The sequence below is a fragment of the Heptranchias perlo genome, chromosome 5 (genome assembly GCF_035084215.1).
Source record: "Heptranchias perlo isolate sHepPer1 chromosome 5, sHepPer1.hap1, whole genome shotgun sequence".
In the NCBI taxonomy this organism is placed as follows: Eukaryota; Metazoa; Chordata; class Chondrichthyes; order Hexanchiformes; family Hexanchidae; genus Heptranchias; species Heptranchias perlo.
The window spans coordinates 50439809-50450786 of record NC_090329.1 but is presented as its reverse complement, the minus strand read 5'-3'; the positions used below and the strand labels follow the sequence as shown (position 1 = coordinate 50450786).

At 43.2% G+C, this 10978-nt stretch overlaps 1 protein-coding gene and 1 long non-coding RNA gene across 2 annotated transcripts; one reads left to right on the top strand and one right to left on the bottom strand.

Annotated features, from left to right (window-relative positions):
• Window positions 1-203: 203 nt before the first annotated feature.
• On the bottom strand, window positions 204-3916 carry LOC137321742 (uncharacterized). The gene is made up of 2 exons (XR_010962897.1): window positions 3664-3916; window positions 204-1136 (listed from the first exon to the last, which is right to left on the bottom strand). It is a non-coding gene; the product is annotated as an uncharacterized lncRNA (long non-coding RNA).
• LOC137321741 (rho-related GTP-binding protein RhoB) lies at window positions 1734-3631 on the top strand. The gene has a single exon (XM_067984346.1). The coding sequence runs from the start codon at window positions 1900-1902 to the stop codon at window positions 2488-2490; it is 591 nt and encodes a 196-aa protein (XP_067840447.1). The 5' UTR covers window positions 1734-1899; the 3' UTR covers window positions 2491-3631.
• Window positions 3917-10978: the final 7062 nt, after the last annotated feature.

Below are 10978 nucleotides of genomic sequence, written 5' to 3'. Positions count from 1 at the left end.
TGCCACTTTAATTATTCAGTTACCAAAACAAATCTTACCAATGAAATAGTCTGACGAAGACCATATCAGATGATGCGAATCATACAATATCACCAGAGAGCTGACTGTGTTTTGAAGTTCTCTCTCATGCAATTGTTGGAGACAGTCAAGAGAGGACAATTCCATTACCATCCCAAAACAGACACACACACACTCACTCAGAATACTATAAATCACAATTTAATCTTTAACAATCTGAACGTTGGTCTCTTGTCCTTATTTCCAAAATTCTGGCTCCACCTCCAACTTTATTGGTATCCTGGGATAAACATCAACAGTTACCAGTGGATAAATTTTACCATGGCTTGTATCCACAGCTAGCCCTAGGCAGGTGAGGTCTGTGGGAGTCCAAGACTGATTTAATTGGGAAGACAAATATTACCATAAATGAACTTTATTCATTGAAGCCCAGACGATTAGGGCATGCAATGACTGAATCCAGTCAACACTCCTACTAAATTGTTAACATAATAAAACTATATAGTGAATGCTTCATTCAGGGAAAGTAACTATCACTTAGAGCCTAAATGGGGTGGGGAGTTGAGTCCACATTTCCAACATTTCATTTACCCACATTTGATAATAATCACCCTCAGTTATTGTTTTAAATTCTATTTGCCCATGGATTACAAATTTCACACAGATCTGTCAAGTTCACCTGAGTGAACCTCACTCATTTTGGCCTACTATTTTAATCCAGTTTACTCTGAAAAATAAACATGACAGTCCCATATGCATAATGTGTTGATTAAATCTAATATATATAATTATTGACTACATGCCACTCCTATCACCAGATAAAACGCGACTAATGGGCACTGAAGGACATTCACAGCATCCTTTCTAGCAAATACGGGTATAAGTAGCCAGAAATTATTTCTGTTTAGGCTGGATCAACTGTAGCTGCAGCCCTGTCCAAGGTGGCCATCCACAGGTCTAGGATGATCGTGGTCCGTGGGGGCGGTCGCTCGGCCTGTCTGCCTCTCTTCCGCGGAATGCTCCGTGCCCGGGTGGCCCTGGAGATGGAGCACGCAGTGTCTGCCGGTACGCTTGAGGCTTTTCGCGACCGGTGGGCACCGCAGGGGCTGGAATGCATCCTGGACGAGGATAATAAAATTTTAATTTGAACACTTGGTTTTGGTTTGTTTGGTTTTAGTATTTAAGCACACCCCACACCAAAAAAAAACTGTAGCTGCAGCAGTGTTTGAAGAATAATTGCTGCCATCCAATGTAAACTGGTGACACCCCGACAAGCCAATCTAAAATTAATATACTCGTATCGCTTCCCCAAAGCTGACAGCACTGGGCGTGATTTATAGCTACGTGACTTAATGTCATTGACAGAATACTTTACTAACGACGATACAGAAAAGCAAACATATGGGCGTCTCAGAAATCATTTCACTAACAACCGGGGCCGCCTATTTAAATGTAAAGGTGCAGTTTGGGTTACTTCTTTAAAAGGTAAACTTTTCTCCACTTGGGGGAAAAATAAAAGGGTGCTTTAACTGAAACTTTCTCAGTGGCTCGTCCAGTCTGGGAGCTGACTAACCTCTTGCACTTTCCACCAGTCCAGCTCCAATCACCGAGCCGGCTCCAGCCGATGAGCTCAACCAGAAGCCACTCATTGGACGGCTATATTTAGGAGCAAGCGCTGCCCCTTTAAAAAGCGACGGTGGGGGCTTCAGTCTGAACATCTGAGAGTGAGGGCAAGGCAAAGGGGGGGGGGAGAAAAAAAAAGGAATAGGCGGCGGATGCAGACTCGGCGGCTTGGCATTTAAACGTATCTTATTGCACAAATAGTAAGACTTTTTTTTTTGTTATATTTATATATATAAAAAGAGAGAAGGAGCCTGAGCCATGGCCGCTATCAGGAAAAAGTTGGTGGTGGTGGGCGATGGTGCCTGCGGTAAGACTTGTCTGCTGATCGTCTTCAGCAAGGACGAGTTCCCCGAAGTCTACGTGCCCACCGTGTTTGAGAATTACGTGGCCGACATCGAGGTGGACGGTAAGCAGGTGGAGCTGGCGCTGTGGGACACGGCGGGGCAGGAGGACTACGACCGCTTGCGGCCCCTCTCTTACCCGGACACGGATGTCATCCTGATGTGCTTCTCGGTGGACAGCCCGGACTCGCTGGAGAACATCCCGGAGAAGTGGGTCCCCGAGGTCAAGCACTTCTGCCCCAACGTGCCCATCATCCTGGTGGCCAACAAGAAGGACCTGAGGAACGACGAGAACGTGAGGAACGAGCTGGCCCGCATGAAGCAGGAGCCGGTCAAGACCGAGGACGGCCGGGCGATGGCCGTCCGCATCGGAGCCTACGATTACCTCGAGTGCTCGGCCAAGACCAAGGAGGGGGTCCGGGAGGTGTTCGAGACGGCGACCCGGGCAGCCCTGCAGAAGAGACCCCGACCCAGCCGAGGCTGCGCCCACTGCTGCTCCGTGTTGTGATGCCGCTCATCTATTGATTGCTCTCACAGCTGATCTCTCTCTGTGTGTGTCTCTCTCTCTCTCTCTCTGGGCTTTTGACACACAAAAAAAGAGGAAGCGGACGATTTTTTTTATATAGAGGGGAAAAAAAACAATAAATGGGGATCACTGAAGAAGGCGAGGGAGGGAGGGAGGGAGGGGATATTTTTTTGCAAGAGCCGATCAATCACCTAAGAGACTTTTTTTTTGGAGAAAAAATTAATTTAAACGAAGATCAGCTTTTCACATCGCATCACATTCACTGCGAGACGGGACGGGACTGTACCAGCGAACCCGAAGGGGTTAGGCAGAGTTTGAAGCATCGTGTTGTGAGATGCGGCGGACGGGACTGGTTTATAGGGAGTATCCCCATGTTTCTATGTGGGTTTTTTTCCACCCCCCCCCCCCCCCCCCACCACCTCTGAACATTTAAAAAAAATATTTTTCTCAACTGCGAGAAGCGATCAGGACTTTTTTTTTCTTTTGCCTCCTTCCCTCTCCCCATTTACTTCCAGTTGCATCTGGTGCACGGATGGAAGCGAAATGGGATGATGGTTTGTGAAGGGGATTAGAAGGTTGGACATGATTTGACATCACCCGGGTAGATGGCACAGATTAATGGAAGAGCACGTTAGGCACTTGTCGGTCGGACGCATTCGTGGCCACGATATCTCGACCTGTTTTTTTTTTCCCTCTCTCTACACGAGTGACTGCTCCATCTGAGGGTAATCATCGCGAATCGTTACACATGCTTTTTTAAGCAAATATTGTTTGGCAGCAAGGACAACGAACTTCTGAGACACACCAAAAAAAGTGTTTTGGGTCAGTAAGAAGAATTGGTGAAAAGTACATTGTGTTCAGCGACTGTGCTGATTTTTGTCTGCAAATCTGTACTGTTCTCTGACCTTTTAAGAGGCTTAAAAATGCATTAATATTTTTGATACGTCTCCAAGTGGTACTGAGGTTGGCCATTGTCTCAGTTTTAAAACCAACAAGAAAATGGCGAAGCTTCGAAGTGATAAATGGTGAAGCCAAGACGTACGTTTGTTTACAGGACTATATACTGAATTATAAGCGGTGTAAACTCGTTTTCACGAAAGGTATTAAATATATTCAAATCTGACGCTTTTTTTGAGTTTGTTTTCATTTCCTTACCGTTGCAAAACCTGTTCGGATTTTTTTTTGAAGAAACTTTAAATCGGGTGACTTCAGTCTGTGCGATTTTAATTGTCACGTTTACGAACGTGAAAACACACGCAGAAAGGGGACAAAGTGACCCATTCTTGGTTGCAATGGCACCGATTTACTTGGGGGCAGAGAAAATGCACGCTTTTACCACCGTAACCAAAATTATAGCACTGTGGTTTTTGTTAACTGAATCAAAGATTAGACTTCTTTGTGAAAGAATGGGCGCGGTCACTTTTCTGCAGATCGAAAGCATTCCTTTGGGTCCTAATGCCAACCATGTTACCAATGAGTATATCGATATGATTTTAGATGTATGGACTCAACCGAGTTCGTAATGCAATCACTTTCAATGTTTCCATTTCCAATGAATCCGAATTCAATGTTTTTTTTTAAAAAAAGTTATCTCCAAATACAGGATCTTGATTGACTGCTGTCAAAAGAAGATACCATGCAACAAATATTTTGAAAAGATTAAAATCGGTAGCCTTGAGGAAAAAAATTATATTGCTAAACTTTACACTAATGTGAACAGTCGGATTGCATGCTGCCAAATGACGAACAAACACGGAGGTACTCCCCTGACGGCCAATTCATAAAGGCTGCACAAAGCAGGGGGCTCCCAGCTTCAATTTCAGTTGGTCTGTTTAAGCGAATGTCGACTTGGGCAGCAGTTGGGATGCTACTGTTACCTGTGCTAGGAAGTGAAGCTGAGAATTGGTGAGGGCTTTTTTTTTCCATTGTTGAAAGTGCAGGTATGGAATGAATAATTTGTGATAACCTTCATGGTTGAATAGTTCGTCTAGTCTCTGGTAATATGGTATTACCAGATTATTAATATGGTAATCTGCTAATATCTCTATAGTAATTTGGCCAAGCCACTAGAAGGTGGCTGCTGCTGCCACCCTAATTGGAATAAAAAAAATACTTTTCTGCATTGTCAATTAGATATAGTGGGAGTGTTTTTTTTTTGGGGGGGGGGTGGTTTCCCCTTCGTCTGCTGTGACTTAAGTGGAACAGTCACAGGAAAAACAGTGCAAATGGTTCTCACTTCAGCAGAACAGCCATAGGAATCCCAGAAGCCGATTGGAACCTCTGAAAATTCACCTCCCCTATTAAGTATAGATTTAATAAATACTATTGCACTTAAAACTTTTCCAATGCTTTGTTCACAATTAGTGAAGAAAATATTTAAACTGACCTATTTCATTTGTGTGACTATATCTTCTCTAGCTGGTCGTGTTTTAATTCTCCCACAGAGGAGGAAAAAAATGTACATCTAATCAATGATTGTCCCATTCATGAATTGCTGAACAAAAGACCATGGATAGCAGGAGTAACAATGAGGTGTTTTCAATGTGGGAGCAGGTGTGTTGGCATAGAATTATTTCGAATTTTGTTTAGCCATTTCTTTATATCCATGTATGCTATGCCACTATTTGAATTTATTTCACTAATATCTGCCACATGAAAATTTGAGACTTCTTGCTGTTTTAATCTCTACTCTCAAAGGAGGAAAATGTCATTTTAGAAAGATTTGGTTTGTATTCAGAGCTTCTGCAATGTGGCTTTGCAGCTTACGCCTTCTGAAAGACTGCAGCAAGAGAAGTAGGTTTGTTAAAGTACCTCCTTAATGCAGTTTCTTTCAATATTTAAATTAGCTACATGTAAAGTATCTCTTGTTTTCTTGGCTGCATTTTCTTATGATCCCTGTCTCCATATAAACAACAGTCCTGTTTTTATAGGAAATAATTTCCTTTAAACTGAGCCTGGGCAAAGAGTAACTAACAGAACATGATGTGTGGTAGAAAAAAGACCTGAAATTCTGGAAAACTAAAAATGCTAGAAAAACACAACATCCTGTGAAGTCTCATTTTAGAAGAGAAATGTTTAATGCTGTGGTAGTAAAGCTAACTTTTTGGGTGAATTTTTTTTAAAAAAAGCAGAATTCAATATACAGGAGTGCATGCTAATTTAATGTGTCCTTACAAACTGATGCCTAAATCATACAAATAATTACTGCTTGTGAGATCTTTGTGTAAAGTTGATTACTGTGTTCATGCAAGTCACTCCACCTCAAAGCAATTGTATGTATGTGAAATGCTTTGAGATGTTTGAGACACATGATTATAAAGTGCTATTTTTATAAATTCATGTTTTCTTTACCATGTTTGAAGTATATTGCAGGACCCTAACTGGAAGATACTTTCAGCTACTCCTATTGGGAGAACCCCATGGAAATTCAGCCCCAATCATCTGCTTCAGTGGAAGAAACCCTGGAAAAACAGCGACAACAATTTGTATGAAATTTATTGTTTTGGATTAATTCATTTTAAAATTAAATAGGTTAATGTTTTCCACTTCTCACCTTGATCATGCTATTAGGAGGATGTGCCAAATAAGGGCCATACAGAGAGGCAGAAAATTGAAGAGTGGGTCACCTCAGGCTCTTGCACGTCTAGCAGGTGGGTCAAAAGAGCAGATCATCTGCTTGCCTACCTGACATCAGCTATGGAGGGCATATACCTTTTTTAAGGGTAACTTGAAAGACATCAATTAAACTTTTTTTTTATTTGGGCGAATCCTCTTTTCCTAAAGTTTGTTCCCTTTCCTTCCTTAGTGGGTCTCCCTATACTGCACACTATTCACAGCTAGTAGGACAGGGCTTAGTTGATATCACCCAGAAACACACTTACTGGAATATACACTAGCATCATGTTTGCATCCTTCTCTGCAACATACCTAGGTTCTGCTTGGACCTTGTCCATGGCAATGTAGCTGCAATTAGCCGCTCACCATGTGGACAATAATGGCTACAATCTCTATCCTGAAACTCCATGGGACAGTACATTGGAGCTACTGTGCTTCATGCTGAACATTTTGGATTTCCTGGATGAAGGGGGATAAGATTTTATTCAAATTGAATAAACCTCACTTTTTAAAAATTAGGCTTGTTTTGCATAACCCCTGGATAATACCAAGACATAGAACTATGAGGTACTCAATTGGACTGCACTTCAGTTATGCTTAATTAATGCCTGTCCAATAAAACTCAAATGGTATTTCTCATCTAGTACTGCATTTTCTGTTTCCTTCAACCCTAATCTTTTTTTTCCTCCTAGCTTAAAAGCGTCTTTGCTGGGATGTGTTTCTACAGGTGTCTGGTGTTCTCTGGTACCTTTTCCAAAGGCCCATTCTTCATAGGGGTGATTCTGTGCTTGAGGCAAGGAAGGTAACTTTCAGGGACTGTATATTGCTTGTGGACACACAGCCTGTGCTTTTTCATCCATTTTAAAATGAATGGATGGACAATCATGGCTGCAACCTCTGATTGCTGCTCCCCACTGGAAGTGCTGGATTGTGGAATCATCACCATGTGTGTACTTATTTGACTGCCGGAGACATCAAATCCAAGCCCAGGGGCACAGGTCAATTGTAGCTCCCTTTCTGCCATTTTCAATAACGTGCATTTTCCAACAGAGGTGGATAGTTATTAGAAGCAACAACTTGCATTTATATAGTGCTTTTAATGTAGTAAAATGTCCTAAGGTGCTTCATGGAAGCAGGGAGACTTTGCTGATTTCCACACCTTTCCTTCTTCTCCCCCGCCCGCCCAAGCTTTTAGGATACTGAGACCAATTGTAGGGCTGTGCCCCCACCACTGCTCCAGCTGACTCTGCACAGACCAGGGATTGAATTTAGGATTTTCAGCTCTATGATTCGGTACTACATCAGACAATGCATTCTGCCATTGACCCATTAGAGGAACACTGGGGCTTAAATAAAACTTGGTTGTGCTCATTTTTGAGCATAAAATGGGTGCAACAATGACTAATTTAGCAGTGGGAAGACCCATACCTAATTTGTGCATATGCCCGGGCCACTGCTAATTTCAACAGGGCCTTATTTTAGATGGCCAGCGCAGCCGCCTGAAACACGTGCATCCCTCAGTCTAACATTAAAAGAAGACTCTTACAGCCCATTCCAGAAATTGGTGATAAGTAGTTGGAACTTGTGGTCCTTACAGGGATCACCGGAGGCCTTGGAAGAAACCTGCAGGGAGGATGTTTTAACTTGCCTTAATGTGGAGTGCTCCTCATGCCTCCACATTAATACAGTGGCCACTGCTGGCCCATGCCTGCCTCCCCATGGACTAACCTGTGTGCCTGAGCTGGCCAAAATTCAAGGGCTTGGACTGCTGTGCTGCCTGACTGGCAGCTTGCAGCAATTATGATGACGCCTGAGGACAAATTTAGGATGGCCCTTGGGCCTCTCCATTCCGGTGTGTCACACGGATGATGCCTGGTTTTGGGCTCTAATTCATTTAGGCCCCACTTTTATATTATTCAGCTTTATCTCCCTCAACAATAGTATTATAAATCATTATTGAGTGATGAAAATTAGTATCTTGTTCTATAATTGGCATCTTGTCAGTAACTCCATACAGACCAAGAATCAAAACTAGGACCTTCTAATCTCTTCGGCTCAGTTAAATACTGAGGTAGATTTTCATTTTGCTGCTGGAGTGTGAAACTGATTTCCATAAAGTGCAGCCGATCTGCACTGCTCGGTTCATGCCCAGGCGCCAAGCTGAAAATCTCATTGTTTTTACTAACTGAATCATCAGAGGAACTGCTAATGCTGTGTTAGTATGGTACTATTTGATTGTTGCGCGCACATGGTTCTGTCTCATAAAGCTTGAATTAGATTCAGAAACTTAGTGCAAGATGGTGAATTTTGTAGATGATACCAAAGTAGGAGGTGATCCAATAGAGCGTTCCTGCCCAGCTCTCCAAAAATTCCCTGTTTAAATCTCTTCAGTTCAGCTTCTGTCCTTTTCACAGCCCCGAGATTGGTCAAAGTCATTAACGACATCTTCTGCGATATATTATCTCTCCTTGTCCTCCTCAACCCCTCTGCAGAGGTCAATATAGTCAATCACGTCATTATCCTCAATAGCCTTTCTTCAGTTGTTCAGCTAGAGGAACTGCACATGCATAGTTCTGATCCTGCTTGTCCAACACATCTTCAGCCCTGCACCATCACCTCTAGATTCCCCAAGGATCTATCCTTGCCCACATCGCTTCTTCATGCTGCCCCTTAGTGACATCTGCCATAGGCATGAGATCACCTTCTATATTTATGCTGATAACACCCAGTCCTATCCACCACTTTACTCGACCCCAGAACCACCTCTGTGCAGTGAGACTACCTGTCTGATATCAAGTTATAGATGAGCCAAATTTTCTTCCAAACGAAGATCAGGAAATTGAAGGTCCAACAAAAATTCCCTTCTGTTGCTACAGACTCCTTCCTCCTATCTAGCCACCTGGTTAGGCTGAACCAAACCACGTAAAATCTTGGTGTTCTGTTCAACCTAGAGTTGAGTTTCAAAACTCGCATCCTATCTGTCACCAAGATGGCTTATATCTACATCTGCAACATTGCCCCAAGCTATGCCTATCTCTGCTGAGGCTATTATTCTGCTTTTGTCACCCCAGGTCTTGATTTCTCTAATATCCTCCTTGCTGGCTTCCCATCCTCCACCAACCTTCCATAAACTCCAACTTGTTTAAAATTCAGCTGCCCTTATCTTGTCTCTCCTGCCTTCACTGACCTACATTGATTTTAAATCCTCATTTTTATTTTCAAAGCTCTCTATGGCTTACCCCACCCTTTTTCTTCATACTTCATATAGCCTTATACCCCCTCCCACACCCTTTGGTCCTTCAACTCTGGCCTTTTGTGAATCCACCCTCTTTGATTTGTCCTACCCTTGGTGGCAGAGCCTTTAGCTGCTTCTACTACTCCCTGCTTAAACCATTGCATCTCTCCACTTCTCTGTGCACTTTCAAGGACTTCCTCACCACTCATCTTTTTGACAAAGCTGTCAGTCACCTGGCCTAACTCTCACAGTAAACAGTATGGAAAAGTTAGGTCTGGAAAACAAATTGAAACTAAATTGCAAGATTAGGACAAGGAAATATAGGAACAGAAATAGACCATTCAGCCCCTCACGCCTGTTCCGCCATTTAATTATATCTTGGCTGATCTGTATCTTGTCTCCATCTACCCGCCTTGGTTCTGTAACCCTTAATCCCCTTGCCTATCAAAAATTTATCAACCTCAGTTTTGAAATTTTCAACTGATCTAGCCTCAACAGCTTTTTGGAGGAGAGAGTTCCAGATTTCCACTACCCTTTGTGTGAAGAAGTGCTTCCTGTCATTACCCCTGAACATCCTAACTCTAATTTTAAGGTTATGCCCCCTTGTTTTTTTGGACTCCCTCACCAGAGGAAATAGTTTTTCTCTATCTACCCTATCAACTCCTTTTAATCATCTTAAACACCTCAATTAGATCACCGCTTAATCTTCTACTTTTAAAGGAATACAAGCCTAACCTATGCAACCTGTCCTCATAATTTAACCCCTTTAGCCTCAGTTCAACCCAATAAAAGACAAATTTAGAACTGATCAGGAAGTTCTTCTTCCTACAAAGAGTGATCAATACTTGGAAATTGACTTCCAGATAGAGTAGTGCAGAAAAAACTCCTGAAATTATTTAAGAAACAATTGGATGCTGCAGTGGGGGACTGTTAAGGTTTTATGTGGATGGATGAAATAAAATAGGACAAATGGTCTTGCAATACACAGTCCTGTATACATTATGCGACAAAAACCTATGGGGCTGGCATCCCAGTGTTAATGGCGGGAGGCGACCGCTGTTAATTTCTGGCACTGACCCTGCTGGAGTTTGCAGGGTCAGTGGGAGGTCATGCTATTTGAATAGCCCGGCAAACACCCACACCGCTAGAGGTATATCTTTAGTGCCTGCCTTCCCCATAAGCTGTAAAGTGCAGTGGAAGTGTACCTTTCCGGAAAGGGTGTGGACAATGGGCCTCTCCCCAAAAGAAGCAAGTCATGACCCTTTGCTGCTCTTTCTTAGAGAACTGAAATGTGGCCCAAAGATTTGCACCATCTTTGGGAGTTCAGGCTATGATCCTAGCCTGGATCCCATGCAGGGCCCACAACTGCCGCTTGGCAGCCTGGCACCACCATTGATGCTCTGCCGAGCTCCTGTGAGGCTTTTGGGGTCCCTGCCCCAGCCCCGTTCTCCCGCCTCTACCTGCCAGAGCTCATCTGCTGCTGAAATCCTCATCCATGCCATTGTTACCTCTAGACTTGACAATTTCAGTGCTCTCCTCGCCGACCTCCCATCTTCCACCCTCCATAAACTTGAGCTCATCCAAAACTCTGCTGCCCGTATCCTAACTCGCACTAAGTCC

Coding starts and splice junctions, on each gene's coding strand:
- LOC137321741 (XM_067984346.1), top strand. CDS start 1,900: ATGGCCGCTATCAGGAAAAAGTTGGTGGTGGTGGGCGATGGTGCCTGC.